Here is a 21,166-nt window from a genome sequence, read left to right as displayed (position 1 = left end):
TGATTCTTGAAAATCTTATCCTACAGTTTGTCTTGCCTTTCTCCCTATTTCCTTATTAAAGGAGCAATGTTCTGAGTTCAACGGGTTAATCACTGACATACTGAAAGAATGCACATAATTCAAGACCTAATCACATGAAAATAAGCTTAAATTCTTTTGAAAGTTGAATTAGTCTGTTTTTGTCTCTACCTTCATTCTTTTACTCTGTTCTCAATTGCACGGGTTTTGTGCATGTATGTTTTCTTCTGGTGATATTTCACTAAATGCATTGATTCGTCCTACTGGTTGATTTGGTGTTGTTTCATGAAACAGTTTTTGGCGCCTCCCTAGCTAATACAAAATCTGGTGCTGGATAACAATTTCATTGTTTTTAGAAAAATGATACGGATCTGATTAATATTTGAATTAAAAGAGCCTGGAAATTTTCAAAAATATTATAGAAATTTAACCTACATTTTAGTTAAACCAGTTTGTATTAAGTGATGGTATAGAGCTACTCTAAAATATCTTTCATTCAATTACCATTGTCCAAACTATTTGATACCTGGCTTAATTAGAAGCCTAAAGACAAACGGAGAAAACTCTCAATTCCAAAATTGAAATATGCTTCAAGAGTTTTCTTTTTATAGCCTTAAGAAAGAGAATAAATTAGTTAAAAGAAATACAAAGATATATGGGTAGATGAAGCTGGGTAGATGTAACTGGGTATATAATTAATGGGCAATATTAGCACGAACCATCCCTCCTCTTCCACGTCCTGCAGAAGTTCCACTTCGTTGTTGACCTCTGCCATTGGTTCCACCTTCTTTGCGTGCACGTTCACCCCACCACTCAGGATGTCCAATAATTTGGAAGCAACTTTTACCATCATGTCCTGTTTTACCACAGTGTGAACACACCATTGATTTGTCTTTTGGATCTGGCCGCCCCTTTGTCTTAAGTCCTGCTTGTACAACATGGCCCATGACTTCTCCTCTTTCTTCCTTTGATCTTGTAATTGTTTTCATTCTCTCTTCTTGAACCAAGGTAGCATATACCCGATTCAGTGAGGGTAATGGATCAACAGCTAGTACGTTAGAGCGCACCGTACCATAGCTCACATCATCGAGGCCCATCAAGAATTGATGAACCCTCTCCTCTTCTCTTCTCTTCTCAAGTTTAGATGCAATATCACATTTGCATCCTCCACATGAACACCTTGGGATTTGCTCATAATTTGCCAGTTCATCCCAAAGTGTTTTTAATTTCCCAAAGTATGCAACCATGGTCATTCCCTGCTGCTTGCAATCTGCTAGGTCCGCTTTTAGTTGTTGGATCCTCAGTCCATTCACAACTGAGAAGCGTTCTCGAAAATCCTCCCATAGCTCCTTTGCATTCTCCATGTATGTCACGGTTGAACGCAAGGTAGGCTCGATGGTATTCATTATCCATGAAACGAGCATGGACTGCACAGTCCACCAGTCTTCCATCTCTGTGGCTTTTCCATCTGGTTGAACAAGAGTTCCATCTATGAAACCCCACTTCCGCCGTGCACGTAGAGAGATTCTTACAGCTCGAGCCCATTCGTCGTAGTTCTCGCCCCGCAACTGCACTTGTGTGATCACTATAAGACCCAGGATTTTAGAATTAAATAACTAGACTATTGATTTATTTTCGATTTATTAATTTAATTGAGTGTTTATATTCTATTGTTTTATGTTTGATTATGGCAAGTGTTCCATTATGGAACTTTTGACTGTAAGATCGATAGGTTTCGCTTTCCGGAAATCCGATAAAGTTAGACTTTATCTCCGCAGGGACTAAAGTGAGACCCTGCCCCAAAGGATTTGTGTTCGGGGCTCCTTCCGGAGTTTCCGTCCACGTAGTTATAATCATTTCGTCTCAATAAATCTTTTTCGTGAATGAAGTTTTTTCATCCGGAGAATATTTCCTTAATCAGTTTTGTGTCAGATTTTGGAGCAGGTCGTTTCCAAAATATTTTCTCCTCAAATGATAATAATCACTATTGTCATTTTCCTATAATTCATACTTAGCTTAGACGCATAATATGACGACGTCATATTTGTTCTAATTGTCCCACAATTATTCTTTAATTCAGTTTTTACTCACTTTCTTGTCCATGGATCATTTTATTTAGCTCAAAGTGATTCAATTTTATATCTTATTATTTCATAGAGTTCCTCATAATTTTTGAGATAATAATATATCACCTCTATATTTTTCTCTTAACTCTATAAATTAAATCATTCAGTGTCTAAATAAATTCGTACTGATTTTAAAATATCTTCTCCCTAAATATCTAAACCATCCGTCCTTATCCTCCCTCACTCACGTTCACTCTCTCCTTCTCTTTCATTGTCACGTTTCTTTCTTTCTCTTGCAGCAGACCATAATCTTTCTTCTTATTCTTCTTCTTCTCTATTTCTATATATATATATATATATATATATATATCTGGTACCACTCTCTTGTCCACGCACGTTCTTATCCTCTTCTTCCTTATAATACCAATTATTTAGTCTCCTATCATATGCTAACTTGCGTCCTCTCTCTTCCATTCAACTAAGACCATTTTCTCTCATCATTTTCTTGCTTCCTGGACCGAGAGAGAGAAGCAACACCCAAGTGTTTTTATTTTATTTTATAGCATATAAAGAAATCAGCCACACAAAGCTTGTTCCCTTCCTAGTAAATATGAGATTCATTCCTCACCCAGTAAAACAACACAGTGCTCGAGCCTTTTCTTCACTCCCTATGACCCACGGCTAGAGAACCCCCATGGTTTCACCTTCATCATTGGTCACCAACGACAGCCACTCCTCACCATCATTATCTTCTCTTTTCATGGTAAAACCTCTTCTCCTTTTTATCATGTTTTTAATGGGTAAAGTTTGAGTTTTGATTTGTTATGTTTTTTCAAAAATGACTTCCATCCAAAATGTTTTTACAATTGTTGTTCTCCATCACCGGATTTATGGATTTCACCGATTAGTTTTTTAAAAAGTTGTTTTTTTGAGTTAAGTGATTTTGAGATTTTAATGATTTAATTTAAGCCTTGATTAGTTATTTTTAAATGTTAAAAATTGCTTTGGAAGTGATTTGGGGAAAAATGAAAATTTATACATATTTATGTAGACGTGGCCGAGCCTATGACTTGTGTTTTGGGCTTGGAAAATTAATTCTAAAACTTGTTTTTGGTTAGTGAAAATCCTAAGTTAAGTTTGAGGACTAAAAATTTAGTGTGGGAAAACTTTGGGCTTAATACACAAGAGGCTGAAGAGTTTTGGGTTAAACTTGAATCTTAAAAGTCTTGGGGTTTGTTTGATAAATTTATTAAAGGTTGAGGGTTGAAAAAGAACTCACTTATAGTTGAGGACTTGTTTGCAAAATGAGATTTTTTTAAGGACCTTTCTTTTAAACTCACAAATATCTTCGGTTTGGACTTTAGTCCTTGAAACATAAAGCATGTGAATTAGCCTAAGTGAGTTAGAAAGATTAGCTAAGCTTGTTTTGGAACTTTAGATATGATCTTAGAGGCTAAGGTTTAGCATATGTACTTATGAAGGGTACGGACAACGGGAACACTTGGCGAGGAAGCCAAAGAACAAAAGGGAAGCGAGCCGACACGGGAAAGCAAGGATGTGATTGGATTGAAGTTGCAGTTTAGGAAGGAAATTGACTAAGGTAAGGGTAACTCAGTTTTAGCGTGTCTTTGAGTCTTGCCTGCTTTTATCGCACTGCCTGTGTTTGAGATGAAGATGTTTATATTGATTGACATTGGATTATGATTATTATGCTGAATTGGGAAAATGTTTTCTGGAGGCTTCGGCCAAGTGAACTTATTGAGGCGTGTGTCTTCGTTTTCTGAGAGACTTCGGCCGTTTACTGGTTTCCGTCATTACTGCTTTCTAGTGGATAAGACATGGTTATTGTTGATTGATTTTGGCGAATGGTCCCAGAAGGCTCGCCGGAGTTCAACCTTTTTGGGGAAGGGCGAGGATCCTCCTCGCCAAGGGGCCGTTTCCCGCCCGCCTGGATTCTCAACATAGACGCCTTGTCGCCTTTCAAATTTATTCGAGGGGGAAAGGAGACGTTCTTTTTCTTCTCAAAGGCCGCCAGAAGCTCCTCATCGACACAGTGAGTTTGCCCTAAAAATAAAAATAAAAAAAGAGAAGGAAAATGTAAGCTGGTAGAAAATAGAAAGAACGAGAGGGGTAGAAGAGGAAGATTTACCAATCACGCGAGAGCAGTCTGAAACGGCGAGACGGGCCAGAAAGTCGATGACAGCCTTGTGTTCAGGAGTGAGGGAGTCCTCGGACGGGTCAATTATCTGGCGCGCGCCCTGAGTCCAGTAGAAAGGAAATCGAGCGGTGCCATCTCTGTGTGTGAAAACCTCAGGATATTCGTGGGACACCACAACCCTGAAGAATTTCCTGGCTAAATCGATGGTGATGCTAGGCCAGATAGGGATGAAGCGCTGGCGACCAGGCCTAGCTTCCAGGGAAACCCAGCTGCGTTGCGGGGAGGGCTGGACAGATACGCGATAGAAATAAAAGAAGGTCAAAGGTTCAGGTTCCTGGTGAATCGCGTCGCAGAGAATTTCGAAACACCAGAGGAAGGCCCAACTGTTGGGATGAAGTTGACTAGGAGTCACATTGATATTGTGAAGAACGGAGCAGATAAAAGGGGAAAAACGAAATTTAATCTTCAAATTTGTGAACATATACCCATACACGTAAAAAAAGTGAGGAGCACCCACGAAGTCGTCTTTGGGACGAAGCCAAGGGCGTTCAAGGGGTGAGCAGGCACTGACATACAGAAGCTTGTCAAGAGGTTTCTCATGACAAAATCCGCCGGATTCTGTGGAAATCTCCCAAATGGACGATTCTTTTTTCAAGCTTGACCGTTGGTTAGGCATTGTCCCGGCGGGCAAAGCCCTCACGGCGGGAGCACTTAAAGTTTTCCAAGTCTTCGTTCGGAAGGCAATGCCGTCTTTTTCTTTAAGAGGAACGCCTTCGGGAGGGGGCGGGAGAACAGGAGAAACGCACCGGAGAGGGGTGGTGTTTACACCAAAATTCTCAGGTTTAGAAATTAATTATTGAGATATAGTGCACATAGATACATGTTATGTTTTAGTGTAGTTTCTATCTTACTGCTAAATTATTGTCAAATACATACATGTCGAATGTTATAGCTTGCTGGGTCGAAATTCATACTCATTATTGGTCAAATTCTCATGCCAAATTGATAAGCCAATAAACCAAAGACAATTTAAGTTTCATGTTGCCTGTGAAGTTAAGATATGTTCGATCATTAATCTTGGAATTATATAGTGACTTTTTGTTTATGTTTCCCAAGGTCGAAATAGTGGCATCATGATTCAAAGACAATGTTATATAATATTCGACCTTTAATATATATTGTGAACTTAAGTCTGGGTGCTTGTAGTATATGGAGTAATATTTCGACATTCTTTGTGTGGCACTAGACAAGTATATTTCGACCAAAGGCAAAGGATTTCGATAGCAAAAGAAGAAATGCAACAGTGTTGGAAGCAAAATGGAAGAAAGGAGATCTAGCAAGGCAGAAGCAGAACTGAAGATGGCGGTTACAAGAAATCAAAGGCTCTGATTAGGAAGTTATATTCTATGTTTAAATCTTAACCATAGGATTATGTTAGCAGTTTTATTTCAAACATTATAAATAGTAGGTTGTAACTAAGAATAATTAGATTTCACACATTTAGGGCTCTTAGACTCTGAAAGCCAACAAGTCAATCACACAGACAAATGGCAATTAGGAGATCATGAGCATGATTGTGGTGTAATCTCATCTACTTTGCATTTCAATTCATACTGTTTCATCTTTTCTTCTTTTTCCCTTTTATTTTGCCTTTATTTGTCTCAATTTCTTTACTTTATCTTGTTCTTCATGAAAAAATCTGGAATTGACACTCAAACGTTTTCACCAAAAAACTCAAGAGGACTCGAATCCAGTCCCCAGATTGATCATTGGATTCTCTATTTATTTTACCAAAATTTAGTGTAAACAAATTGGCACACTAAGTGGGACAAGTTTTGTGAAAATTATGTTTTTCAAAGTGTCAATCAATTTGGTCTTGAGTCTGTTGTGAACGTGCTCAAAGCGATACTTGGTTTTGATTTGTGGTTGAAATTCTACGTGCACCCGTGTTCACTTGCACTTGAATATACACAAATTTCATGATTTGATAAATGTTATATATTGTTAGTTTCAGACAATATTTTAGCCTTCAAATTGAGTTCTCATTGTGTCCAACATCGAAACTGGACATTGATCGTTATTGTACTCTTATTTGTTTTTGAGAAGTGGAGAACTTGAGAAAATGTTTAATGGCAAAATAACAGATGTTGCCATTTTTGAAAATTATGGGCAAGAAGAAAATCAAAATGGTCAAGAACATATACAGTTCGGCATATTGGGAATGACCATGCATTTGATTCAAAGTGGTTCAATGAATTTATTTCCTTCAAATTCAACCACTGATATTGATTTACAATCAATTAGGCAACTAATTGATGAGAGTAAGTACAATATGGTGAACATGTTGACACAACAAATGTCAATTATCTTTGATCCTCTCATTCAAAATATGAATCAAAATTCTCAACACTTGACTCGACAACTGTGTCGAATTGCTGATGTTTTTGGGGCACCGCCTTTGAACCGAACGATCCAGCAAATTGTTGATTATGGTCAAAATGTTCATCAAAACTTGACTCAAAATGAAATTCAGAATTTGGGTCGAAATGAACCTGATAACTTAGTCGAAAATCAGAATGTTGATAATCTCCAAGGAAGAATTTGTCAACACAATTTTGGGGATTTAGACTATTCGATTAAAAAGAACTTGGTTAACGATGAGTTCAGGGATATGGCTTAAAAGGTTAAACGAGTAGAGAAACTAAGGTTTGAGAAATACAAGCCTGAAAAATATTGTAAAGGAGAAGAAAGTTCTTGCGTAAAAGTCACTCAAAATCCTGAAATTGGTCAAGATGGATTTGATCAATCTGATGATGAGGATAGTGATAGTGATGAAAATGAAGTAAATATGGCTGAATTTAAGGTGATGCCTCCCTATACTTCTCATATTTTAAAGCCTTTTGGCCATAAAGGTGGGAATAAGAGAAAAATTTCTGCAAAATCATTTAAAAAGTTGAAGACTAAAAATGATTATCAGAAGATGATGGTTAAAAGAGGCCAAGATTGGCCAAGAACTTCAAACCCAAAAGGGATTGGCTGAAGTACAAATACTTTAGTTCGAATTTCGGTCTATATGACCGAAAATAAAATCGGCTTTCGCAGCCGTAAAAGAGTTGGTTTTCGAGACCACATGATAAATGTCGGAATATTAATTTGCCCAGCATATGGTTTTAGCATTCGAAATAATGCTTCTGCCAAATTGATGATTCGAGAACAGTATGTCAAGAGGCTCTAAATTGTTAAGATCGAAGGGATTAAGTGAGTTGGTCGAAAAAAAAAATTGAAGAATGGCATGTAGCTTTATCATCTTTGGCTTCGACCTGAATATACATGGTTGAAAATTCTAATGTCATTGGCAAAGTAGTAAACCAAGTCGAAGGTGATGTTGATGATTGGTTCAAAAACTTGGTTTTTGATATTGGATTCTAATGACATATATGTAGAAATTGCTTCATAGATGCCAGATATGAAAAATGGTATCAATCTTGGCAATTGAAAGGTAAATAAACCCAAGTAAGCGACCAATAGATCTGAATAGATTTAAAAATATGGTTGCTGGTTGCGATCCACATATATCTTGATTGGTAAGCTTGGTCGAAATTTTTATGGTCATTGACTAAGTGAAATTCATTTTGTCGACCAAGTAATATGATGAGGTTTAGTCTACTATTTCGACCTGAACTGGAAAGAATGTTGAGTCATGTTTACGCTGAATTTTGGTAAACAAGCAGAATCCAAAAGCAATATAAGGACCGGATTCGGAGTCCTCTTCGGGTTCTTTAGTGAAGACGTTTTAAATGTCAAGGCTGGATTTTTGTGAAGAACGGTATGAACAAAAGGGAAAGGTAAAAGATTGAAAGGAAAAAAAAAAGAACAGAAAGTAAGAGGAAATCAAAATGGCAAAGGAAATGAAATTGCATTGAAAATTAAAGGTGAGAATCACAGCACACTCTTAGTCTCTTTGTAGCCATATGTCACATGAGACTTGAAGGCATCCATGGAGAGTTTTGAGTAATTGTGTGAGTCTACTTACATTACAATTTGAACTAGTATTTATAGACTAAGTTTCTGATAACTACTCTTGCCCACTAAAGGACATGTGTTTATTTAAAATAAACTGCCTAAGCCACTAATAACCTCCACTTAAGCCACTAAGTAAGTGCTAGTAACTGCTTCCTTTGACAACCTCTTCCGGTAACTTTCCACCTCATAACTTCTGCTGCTGACTCTTCATCTTTTGTTCCTTCGAGGGTCTCCATATCTTCATCGAAAAAGTGGCTTCAAATGTTGTTCATGGTTTAGTCGAAAACATCACTATGTCGAGCTCTATCAATTCTTAATATGCATATATATATAGCATCCAAATCATGTTCCAGTAATCTCATGATTGGTATTGCCACAATCTCAATCTAAAATCTAGAAGAGATTGACCTTGGCATAATATATAATAGTAGCCAAATCCATTAGCCTCCAACATATAACTTCGAGTAACTCTGCCAATATATGTCATATATATATTTCGACTAAAGTACACCTTGGCATTAACATGTTGCCATGTTTTCTCACTCTGTCTAATAGACTTTGCCATTGATTTATATACTATCAACACTTGGGTCGAAGAAGTGTTTTCTCCTATCTGGTCGAAATACCGGTCCAAGATATCCTTAATTACAATTTCGACCCCAGCAACTTCTACTAATTTGGCAGTAAAGTATAAATTACACTGAAACATGTCATGCATCCATGTACACCGTATCTCAATGGCTAATTTCCAAACCTGTAAATTTTGGTGCTAACAGAGGCCCCCCAAAATGTTGTTTCTCGAATGAAGTGAGAGGAATAACATTTTGAGTTATATCACCAAAATTTTAAGCAAACACCCCATGGCCTTTTGAAATCACTTAACCACTTTTCCTTTGAATTTGTAACTCTCCATTTCGATTGCCACCTGCCACCTTCAGCATATAAAATTCGACTAAACCATTTAATGGCTAAGCCAAAGATTAGTGGAAAAATTAGAAAATTGGAAGAGTTCAAGAGTAAGCCATTATTCATTTTCTTTGGTCGAAATGATATCATTTTCTAACGTGGTCGAGATACGTCCAGTACCATCATGCAATTTCAACATTTCGACATTGGCATTTGGATATTACCATGGCAATATGTTTCATCAACATATAATATCAATCCAAAGAAAGTATCAAATCTCAACCATGACCCCAATACTTAGCAACACAAACTTCGACCAATTCACTGTTTATTACCAAGTTGGCATATCATTTTGCCACGAAGAACATTTCTCTTTTATTTTCGGCAACGTGTGCCGAATTCCTGCAATGTATGCCGAATTTCAAACAAAAATATTTATATTTCAGCCAACCCCTTTTGGGCTTGAGGTCCTTGGAAAATTCTGGCTCCTTTTCACCATAACCTTCTGATAGCCACTTGTAGTCTTCAATTCTTTAAAGGATTTTGCTGGAAATTTTCTTTTGCTCCCATCTTCATAAGTATAGGGAGACTTTGGCTTAAATTCAGCCATATTCACTTCATTTTCATCACTACCACTATCCTCATCAGATTGATCAATTTCATCTTGACCAATTTCAGGATTCTGAGTGGCTCTTATGCAAGAACTTTCTTCTCCTTGAAAAACTTCTTCAGGCTTGTATTTCTCAAGCCTTAGTTTCTCTACTCTTTTAACCTTATGAGCCAATTGAGTCATATCTATGAACTCATCATTAACCAAATTCTTTTTAATTGAATAGTCTAGGCCCCCAATAGCCATTTTTACTAATTTGAATTCAGGCACATGAGTAGAACATCTAGTTTCCATATGCCTAAATCGAATTAAGTAGTCATCTATTGGCTCATTCGGTTGCCTCTCAACATTAGCCAAGTCCAGTAATGACACTTTGGTTTCTCCTCTAAAGAATTGCTCATGAAAAGCCATCTCCAATTCATTCCAATTATGGATCGAATTAGGAGGTAGAGTAGTAAACCATGTGAAAGCATTCTTCGTCAAGGAACTTGGAAAATATTTCATTTTCAACTGTTCATTGTTAGCAAGATCACCAATTTCAAGCTGGTACCTTGCAATATGTTCAACAGTTGATTCACCTGTGTCTCCTGAAAATTTAGTAACTTTTGGAACATTTCCTCCCCTTGGAAGTTCTGCTTGAAGAACTACTTCAGAAAACGGAGACGTGAAATTTGGACGATTGGCATATCCAACATTGAAACCATGATGATTTAGAACTTCTTCGACTTTTGTGGCCCCCCATAGTCATTTTGATTTCGATTAACTAAGACATTGTTGTCTAAATTCTGATCAAAATTCTGTGGCTGATTCTGGACTGAATTTTCTTGTCCATTCAAAACTTCGTTTGGACCAAAATTCTGATCTTGAGGCAAATTTTGAGGCTCATTTTGACTAAAATTCTGAACTTCATGTTGAGTAAAATTTAGAGGCACACTTTGACCATAATCAGGAACTTGCTGGAACGTTTGGTTCAAAGGCGGTGCTCCAAAAACATCAGCAATTCGACACAATTGTCGAGTCAAGTGTTGAGTATTTTGAATGAGAGGATTAAGCATAGTTGACATCTGTTGTGTCAACATGTTCACCATGTTGTACTTACTCTCGTCAATTTGTTGCCTTATTAATTGTAAATCAATATTAGTGGTTGAATTTGAAGGAAATAAATTCATTGAACCACTTTGAATCAAAGGCATGGTCATTCCCAATGTGTTGAACTGGGTATGTTCTTGACCATTTTGATTTGCTCTCTGCCCAGAATTTTCAGAAATGGCATCATTTATCATTCTGCCATTAAACATTTTCTCAAATTCTTCACTTCTTAAATTGAAATCAAAAGGACCAATTATAATTGGCGGTGGACTCCAGCTTTTGATCCAAATTCGAATTCAATTTAGAGGCCAAATATATCTCCTTTGTATGAAACTAGTGATATATAAGAAAAATATGGCCTTTATCAAGTAAAGAAATCTGGGTATAGTGATATTGGATACACGAACAATGTCAAATCACTTATGGTCTTAATATTGAATCCTGAAACCCAAATAGATTCAAGGCCAGATATAAATGACACTTTAAAACTTAGTTTCCACAAAAATGGTCCCACCAGGTGTGCCAATTTGTTTACGCTGAATTTTGGTAAACAAGCAGAATCCAAAAGCAATTTAAGGACCGGATTTGGAGTCCTCTTCGGGTTCTTTAGTGAAGACGTTTTAAATGTCAAGGCTGGGTTTTTGTGAAGAACGGTATGAACAAAAGGGAAAGGTAAAAGATTGAAAGGAAAAAAAAAAAGAAGAACAGAAAGTAAAAGGAAATCAAAATGGCAAGGAAATGAAATTGCATTGAAAATTAAATGTGAGAATCACAGCACACTCTTAGTCTCTTTGTAGCCATATGTCACATGAGACTTGAAGGCATCCATGGAGAGTTTTGAGTAATTGTGTGAGTCTACTTACATTACAATTTGAACTAGTATTTATAGACTAAGTTTCTGATAACTACTCTTGCCCACTAAAGGACATGTGTTTATTTAAAATAAACTGCCTAAGCCACTAATAACCTCCACTTAAGCCACTAAGTAAGTGCTAGTAACTGCTTCCTTTGACAACCTCTTCCGGTAACTTTCCACCTCATAACTTCTGCTGCTGACTCTTCATCCTTTGTTCCTTCGAGGGTCTCCATATCTTCATCGAAAAAGTGGCTTCAAATGTTGTTCATGGTTTAGTCGAAAACATCACTATGTCGAGCTCTATCAATTCTTAATATGCATACATATATAGCATCCAAATCATGTTCCAGTAATCTCATGATTGGTATTGCCACAATCTCAATCTAAAATCTAGAAGAGATTGACCTTGGCATAGTATATAATAGTAGCCAAATCCATTAGCCTCCAACATATAACTTCGAGTAACTCTGCCAATATATGTCATATATATATTTCGACTAAAGTACACCTTGGCATTAACATGTTGCCATGTTTTCTCACTCTGTCTAATAGCCTTTGCCATTGATTTATATACTATCAACACTTGGGTCGAAGAAGTGTTTTCTCCTATCTGGTCGAAATACTGGTCCAAGATATCCTTAATTACAATTTCGACCCCAGCAACTTCTACTAATTTGGCAGTAAAGTATAAATTACACTGAAACATGTCATGCATCCATGTACACCATATCTCAATGGCTAATTTCCAAACCTGTAAATTTTGGTGCTAGCAAGTCCCTATATAAAAAAAATGTGGCTGAAATCCTCATAAGCTTTCCCCAAGGAATTGGCCAAGTTATTTAAGAAAGCCATACAATGTTTAGTTAATTTTGTGGCATAATTCAAAATGTTATTCCTCTCACTTCCTTCGAGAAACAACATTTTGGGGGGCCTCTGTTTACACCAAAATTCTCAGGTTTAGAAATTAATTATTGAGATATGGTGCACATAGATACATGTTATGTTTTAGTGTAGTTTTTATCTTACTGCTAAATTATTGTCAAATACATACATGTCGAATGTTATAGCTTGCTGGGTCGAAATTCATACTCATTATTGGTCAAATTCTCATGCCAAATTGATAAGCCAATAAACCAAAGACAATTTAAGTTTCATGTTGCCTGTGAAGTTAAGATATGTTCGATCATTAATCTTGGAATTATATAGTGACTTTGTTTATGTTTCCCAAGGTCGAAATAGTGGCATCATGATTCAAAGACAATGTTATATAATATTCGACCTTTAATATATATTGTGAACTTAAGTCTGGGTGCTTGTAGTATATGGAGTAATATTTCGACATTCTTTGTGTGGCACTAGACAAGTATATTTCGACCAAAGGCAAAGGATTTCGATAGCAAAAGAAGAAATGCAACAGTGTTGGAAGCAAAATGGAAGAAAGGAGATCTAGCAAGGCAGAAGCAGAACTGAAGATGGCGGTTACAAGAAATCAAAGGCTCTGATTAGGAAGTTATTTTCTATGTTTAAATCTTAATCATAGGATTATGTTAGCAGTTTTATTTCAAACATTATAAATAGTAGGTTGTAACTAAGAATAATTAGATTTCACACATTTAGGCTCTTAGACTCTGAAAACCAACAAGTCAATCACACAGACAAATGGCAATTAGGAGATCATGAGCATGATTGTGGTGTAATCTCATCTACTTTGCATTTCAATTCATATTGTTTCATCTTTTCTTCTTTTTCCCTTTTATTTTGCCTTTATTTGCCTCAATTTCTTTACTTTATCTTGTTCTTCATGAAAAAATCTGGAATTGACACTCAAACGTTTTCACCAAAGAACTCAAGAGGACTCGAATCCAGTCCCCAGATTGATCATTGGATTCTCTATTTGTTTTACCAAAATTTGGTGTAAACAGGTGGTAGCGACGACATTACGTTTGGAGCTTTTGGTCTGGCGCTTTGGAGTCATTGAAGAGGGATTGCAAGGAATAAAGGTAATTTTAACATTGGACAAGTTCGCGTAAGGGTGATGAAGCAAAGGTTCGTAATCGTAAAGGAACGAAAGGGGTTAGTAAGATAATGCTGTTATAAGCGGGGAGTGACGTGCAGAGGGGGACGTGTAGGAAGAAGTTGTGGACGGTTACCGAGAGAGGTGGAGGAAAAAGGGAGGTTGTGCCCCATGACGTCAGGAAATGACATGATTGCAGTTGCGAAATTCTGGGGAGTGAGAAAGACGCATTAAAAGAAAAGCTGCAACGGTTGCTGCCAATTGGTTAAAATTCAAATTGTCAAAGTTGTGATGTGACTGGAAGGGACATGTCAAAGGTAGCGGTTGAGATTTTGTGGATTCACTGACCCTGGCGTCACTTCAAGGCTCGACGCGTGGGATGGACACAACAAGCGACAGAGTTCCACGATTCAAGGCACGTGCATAACTATGGTGAGGCGGGTGGACTAGAAGCCCCCACCACAAGCCTGCTTGTGGACTGGGGTCGCCCGGAAGAAGAGGGCGTAGCTGAAGGCCCAAAGTGTCGATTGCAAAAGGCTTTTTTTATCAGGCCGTGTTGGCCATCGTTTTTTACTTCTAGATTTTAAGTTTTTAAGTTTTAGTCGGCATCCTTAGGGCTCTCGCCTTGTTTCTTGCTTAAAGACACACTTAGCTCTCATGCTTCGAGCTCGGTGTCTTGTGGACTTGTGGACTGGGCGAGACCCCAGGGTCCCTTGCCCAGGAGACCCGACCTTGGGCGTGGGACGCGCCATGACCTTGGGCCTCCCTTCCCGAGGCCCAACTGGCCCATTCGGACAGACTAAGAGCGCCAAAGCCAACCTCCACCTCTATAAATAGGAGGGGAATACCAACTGTAAGGGACTCTTAGCTCATTTGAATAATAATAGCATTGAAATTCAGTTATACTTTCTCTCTCTAAGCGGTTAGAGTTTCTCCCTCTAAGCGGTTACAGTTTCTCCCTCTAAGCGGTTAGAGTTTCTCTCTCTAAGCATTCTCATCACCTTCCTCATACTTTGGGCACTACCTTCCCTCTCTATGTTCTAGCACGGAACACATGGCTAGAGTTGTTTGTATTGGCCATGGTGAAGAAGCTGGGCTGGGTGATTGTGGTGATTGAGAGAGGGAGTGAGTTGAAGGTTCTTATGTGGATAAGGTGATTTGCAATGAGTTTTGTGAGTCATTATATAAGAGTTTATCATTAGTTTTTTTTCATAACATATGGCTTACGTGTGAGAATTTAATGGACATTGTCGCATTAGTTAATAATAACCAATAAAGTCGTATAATTGAATTCAATGAATTGATTGCTCGCATTAATTTTTATTTTGAGTTGAGTTGACTAATTACCACATTAATATTTTTTTTAAAGAATTACCACGACTTAATCGCACTTTTGGTCCCCCACGAAAGCGATATGTGCCATCGGGGTCCCTAAACTTTAAAAATCCCATTCTGCATCCCCAACGTTAACCTCCGTTAACAGTTTTGGTCCCCGAACAGTTTTCCATCCAAAAACTAACGTTTCTAAGGACAAAAATTTAATTAAACCATAACAATAAAATAAACTTAAAAACCCAAAAAACATGATTGTTAGGATAGAAACCTTCATCTGAAAAACCCAGATATTCATTGTCTTCATTCCATTTTTCCATTATCTTCATCTAAACGTACTAAATCAAAATAAAATTTATCCTCCCAATAAATAAAAAATCCTCCCACTCTAATCAAAATCACCTTCACCCACTCTTGAACCAAACCTTCTCACCTTCATCCACCAAGATTGGGGATTAGGTTTCGGATCAATAAACTCAGAAATCAGCATACATAGAAGTAATAAACCCAGAAATCAGCTTGCCCCAATCAACCCTATAATCTTATAAAACCTAAATCAATCCAGAAATCAGACAAGATTCAGGTTTTCCACTTACGAAAGAGAGAGAGAGAGAGAGAGAGATAGAGATCAGTGGCTTCCAGGGTGATTACTGCGGTGAGGAACAACGATGAAGATGGCTTCAGAAGGTGCGCAGTGGTGGCTTGCAGCTTTGATTCTCTAGAGTGGTGGCTGTCAACGTGAACAGGTTCTCTCACAAATTTGACTCTCTTGGAGTCTTTCAATGCTTCTAGGTTCATGTGCTACGGGTCTTTTGGGGAATGCTTTCAGATCTGAAAATTTTGAACCCGGTGTACTCCCTCGCATATGCTGTGGCTGTTGCTGATATGCTGTTTATAGGTGGCTAGTGGATTTGTTATTTATGGTTTTTCTATGGGCATTGGGTGAGTATGGAGGATTTTGGATGGAGTATTTGGGGTTACATGGTGGGGTGTGGTATGCTATGTAGCGTTTTCCCCAGTTTTTGTTTGCAATGAGTTTGGTTTTTTCAAAAAAGTAGTAGTGTGGGGTGTTAAGATGTGTAATCTGGGTCTGCTATGGGTTTGATTTTTTTGGATATTTCTCGGATTTTGGGTTTGAAGATAATAGAGGAAGATGATGAAGATGAAGAACAACATTAATGTTTTTGGATTTTTTATTTTTCAAGAATCTTTTCAGCTTAATTACACTTTTGATCCCCGAAACCATTAATTTTTGGATGGAAAACTGCCTAGGGATCAAAACTGTTAACGGAGGTTAACGTTGGGGATGCATAATGAGATTTTTAGGGACCCTGATGGCACACATCGCTTTCGTGGGGGACCAAAAGTGCGATTAAGCCAATTACCACATTAATGTGGTAAGGTGTTATTTGTTTTTTAACAAAGTGGTAAAAACAATCTTATCCAAGGTATCACTATAGCTGGAAGTTGTAAGACTAATACATTGCCTCATCATCAGTGCACTAAGCAGTAGAGGCTGACTAATAAGTTTTTTTCATTCGCATGAGTCGAGAATTGAATCCCCAACTACTTGCTTAAAGAGTGTTGAACCACCACAACACTTCACTTAGTGAAATAGATATTAAATATATATAAAACATAAATATATTTTAATGAGTATTAATTTAATTTTGAAAGACATTTATTACCATTTGTTTGTTGCATCTTTTCTGCTTCTTTCAAAGGGTTATTAATGTGACAGTTTTGAAATATTTATGTCCTTCTTTAATATTTCATGTAGTCAAAGTGAGAGGCTGATTCAACTAAATAAATAATATTTTTAATCTATATATTTCTTTATTTTAGGAGAAAGGTAAATAGAACCATAGGTAATATACATACAACACACGATTGAGCGATTCACTCTTTAATTGATAGCTCTCATCCTTTGAATGAATACTTACTTTTTTCAAATTCTTTATAAAGCTTCAGTATAATTATCGATGAATATGTAAAAGGTTTTGATAGGAATAAACTACTTAACCTAGAAATACTAACACAATTTTTACCTCAATTGACAACTCTTTCAAGGAACTCCTATGCGATCTTCTGCATATTACTTTACCATTTAACATTTTCATGTAAAAAAATTTAGAAAAACCTTTTTAAGAACTTTTAAATGTCATTAATTGGAACTCACACACTTCAATAGATTTCGTCGACTTTAGATTGTTTTATTTGTTTTTAGATGAGTCTTCTTAGTTAATATTAGGGATTCCAGCCAAATTGTCATCTAAGTCAAAATTAAATAAAACTTTATACAAAATCCAATAATTCATTAATTTAAAATATAACATAAGCTTAATAGATATTTTAATCATAACAAGTAATATGATTAAAACAGAATACAATTTGAATGAGAATTATATACGCCAAGTATAAACTTGTTATAACTTTTAAATACGACAAGTATGAAGTAGCAAGAAAGCATATAATTCAAAGTGATGTGAATTTTTTTTCTATATATACGCGTGTCGAGCATTAACTTATTCAAATATTATATAAACTGGTATTTGGTATGATATTTTTGGGGCAGTTTTATATCAACAACATCTCCAACATGTTCTTGATCATAATGATTTTTTTCTTAATTTCTTTATTAGTCTACCATTGGTCTTGAACTAGTGAAAATTGGTAGAAACTTGAAATTTTGTGAAGTATTTTGTATATGTGTGACTTGTTATCGCAAAGGCACTATCAATGACAATATGCACATGGTGGTTATCTTATATTGTCACTTATTTTCTTTTTCATTTCCTTCTCTATGTCATCATTCATTGTAATTGTCATTGTCACCTTTGGTTTTTTAGTTGAATTCGATGTTAATGCCAAAACCATATGTCGACGATTGTTGGACTCTTATGGAGTTCAAAACTCAGTATAGTGTATTTTTTAGAAGAGTTATATTTTTGCCAAATTTATTTCAAAAATAAGGGCTTTGAGAATAGACGAGTTGTCCTTGGGAGAACTACAAAAGCAAAGGTTGGCTTGGTAAACTTTCCCACCTGGGTCAAAAGAAAAAGCAACTAACACTCGATCAATGGAAGTTGCAATGAAGGTTACCTCTTCTCTTGTCCAGCCCATCCAATTGAATCTAGCATCAAGCAGTACGATAGCACAGTCAGCGCAATACTGAAGCACACATCTCTATCAAGGTCAAAAAAGACGTTGAAGTTGAGTTCTAACTATTTAGAGATCTAGAGCAAATTGTTTTTGTGGATGAGTGTATTTTTCTTTCCTTTTTTATTTTCAATTTTCTAATGTTTAAGTAATTTAAATCAAGCGAGCCTATGATATTTTTTATAAGCCAAAAAAATTATTAATAGGGAGCACATGAGTAGTCACAACCAGAACAAAGGTAGGAGTACAAAAATGAAAAAGATGAAATTAGTAGAACAACTCAATTGCTACACAAGGGAGCAAGTGCAAAGGGACTAAGACATAATACACAAGTATCCAAGAAGCAAGGCCACCATTCATAGTAGTCCTGGAAGGCAAACCCTATTTATATGTCAAAAAGCTCACCATATCTTCTCCACCTGTCAAGGTGTCACAACCAACTTCTAGGCTATTATACCAATTCAGTATCATATTTTAGCTTAAAGACATGCCAGCCTATAATGTATTGTGATTTTGTGGTACTTTATTGTATTTCTATCAGTGTGAAACTTGATTAATTTGTAAGTGTCATTTCACTTGAGTTTAGTCCTTAATATATATTATTGAGTGTAAGTGTCATTCAAAAAAAATTATTGACTTTGAAAGGTTGTTATCTATGAGGTAAAACAAAGCTATAGTTCACATCAACACGAATCTAGTATTTAATGACAAAAACAAAAACACTGATATATTACTGGAAAATTGAAAGATTAATCACTAAGTCAAACAGATGAAAGTCCAAGCAGCAAAAAAAAACAAAATATTGATGGCGATAGGTCATACATAAATGTTTATAAGCACAAATGCCTAAATATTAAAGCCCTTAACATTGGCTTCCTGACCCAAACAACAACACCAACACTACAAACGACACAAGGATACGAAACCCTAAAAACTGACATTATTCAAACACATTAGAGAAATTATGCAGAAGGCTCTAATTTGATTTTTTCACCAGCTAATCCATCACCAAGAGCTTCCATTCCATGAGTAGGGTCTTCTTCACTAGAAACCCTTGATGTCCCTGCACCCTCAAAAGGAATGGGAACGACAGTGAGTCCACCACTAACCTTTTTAAGGGCAAAATTTCTCCTTTGAAATTTTGATAAAGTTCTCTTCCTCCTCTGGTCTTTGCTTTCATACTTGTAGTGATCACGGGTATGCGAAGCAAAGTGCTGAGATGTCACAAATTGTTTTTCGCACTGTGGGCACGGATATGGTCCATTTTTTATGTGTGGACCACTACGAATCTTACCATCATAATCTTCATTGATCTGATGACCAGAAACAATGTCCTTCTCAGTACGATCCACAGTTGATTTAGATGAAGGATTCACACCTTCATAAGTGACACCAACCTTGGTTTGGTTATTGTCACCAATTGTCCAAGGAGTTAATATAACTGGAGTAGAATATTTTTCGATTGCTCGAGCGTAGGCAGCAAAGGAAGCATGGCTAGAGTTGTTTGTACTGGCCATGGTGAAGAAACTTGGCTGGTGATTGTGGAGATTGAGAGGGGGAGTTAATTGAAGGTTCTTATCTGGATAAGGTGATTTGCAATGAGTATTGTGAGTCCTTATATAGGAGTTTTGGAGTAGTTTTTTTTCATAACATTTATGACTGACGTGTGAGAATTAAATGGACATTGTCGCATTAATTAATAATAACTCATAAAGTCGTAGAATTGAATTTAATGAATTTATTGCTCGCATTAATTTTTATTTTGGATTGAATTGACTAATTACCACATTGATATTTTTTTTAAAGAATTACCTCTTTAATATGGTAAGGCGTTATTTGTTTTTTGAACAAAGTGGTAAAAACAATCTTATCCAAGGTATCACTACAGCTGGTAGGTGTAAGATTAATACATTGCCTCATCATCAGTGCACTAAGCAGTAGAGGCTGACTAATGAGTTTTTTTCATTCACATGAGTCGAGAATTGAACCCCCAACTACTTGCTTAAAGAGTTTTGAACCACCACAACATTTCACTTAGTGAAATAGATATTAAATATATATAAAACATAAATATATTTTAAGGAGTATTAATTTAATTTTCAAAGGCATTTATTACCATTTGTTTGTTGCATTTTTTCTACTTCTTTCAAAGGGTTATTAATGTGACAGTTTTGAAATATTTATGTCCTTCTTTAATTTTTCATGTGGTCAAAGTGATAGGCTGATTCAACTAAATAAATAATTTTTTTAATATATGTATTTCTTTATTTTAGGAGAAAGGTAAATAGAACCATAGGTAATATACATACAACACACGATTGAATAGTAACTTCAGTCCGTGAGTTATACAACCAACCACTTAGATTACCCTACGACAAAAATTGGCAAAATTGTCCTTGATTTTTTTAAATGTTTGTCACATTGGTCTCTCAATTAGCCTGTATAACCAAATGTTTTATGTGGTAATTAATGTTCTTATTATGACGTTCAATCTTGTAACTCCAACGAGACTTACTATATAAAAATCAATAATATATTTTAAATGAGTATTAGATTAATTTTAAAAATAATTTATTACTATTTGTCTGTTGCGTTATCAAAGGGTTATTACTGTGGTAGTTTTGAAGTATTTATGTCCTTTAATTTTCCATGTGGTCAAAGTGGAAGACTGATTCAACTAAATAAATATTTTTTGTAATCTATTTATTTCTTTATTTAAAGAGAAGGGTAAGTAGAATCATAAGTAATATACATACAACGTACACAATTGAATAGTAACTTCAATCAGTGAACGATACAACCAACCACTTAAATTACCCTACAACAAAAACTGGCAAATTTGTATGTGATTCTTTCAAATGTTAGTCACATTGGTCTCCCAATTAGCTTGTATCACCAAATGTTTCATGTGACCATTAAAGTTCTTATTATGACA

General features: G+C 36.2%; 1 protein-coding gene and 1 long non-coding RNA gene across 3 annotated transcripts; one reads left to right on the top strand and one right to left on the bottom strand.

Moving 5' to 3' along the window:
- Nucleotides 1-681: 681 nt before the first annotated feature.
- Nucleotides 682-1,493, bottom strand: LOC130712224 (uncharacterized). The gene has a single exon (XM_057562064.1). The coding sequence runs from the start codon at nt 1,467-1,469 to the stop codon at nt 714-716; it is 756 nt and encodes a 251-aa protein (XP_057418047.1). The 5' UTR covers nt 1,470-1,493; the 3' UTR covers nt 682-713.
- Nucleotides 1,494-2,230: 737 nt separating this feature from the next.
- On the top strand, nt 2,231-5,866 carry LOC130712227 (uncharacterized). Of its 2 annotated transcripts, XR_009010867.1 has the most exons (3): nt 2,460-2,847; nt 3,566-3,684; nt 5,489-5,866. It is a non-coding gene; the product is annotated as an uncharacterized LOC130712227 (long non-coding RNA). The 2 variants fall into 2 exon arrangements; XR_009010866.1 differs by having other exon boundaries at nt 2,231-2,847; nt 3,566-5,866.
- Nucleotides 5,867-21,166: the final 15,300 nt, after the last annotated feature.

This window comes from Lotus japonicus, chromosome 4, assembly GCF_012489685.1.
Source record: "Lotus japonicus ecotype B-129 chromosome 4, LjGifu_v1.2".
Taxonomy (NCBI): domain Eukaryota; kingdom Viridiplantae; phylum Streptophyta; class Magnoliopsida; order Fabales; family Fabaceae; genus Lotus; species Lotus japonicus.
Note: the sequence above shows the minus strand (reverse complement) of the source record. Positions and strands in the feature narration are given on the sequence as shown.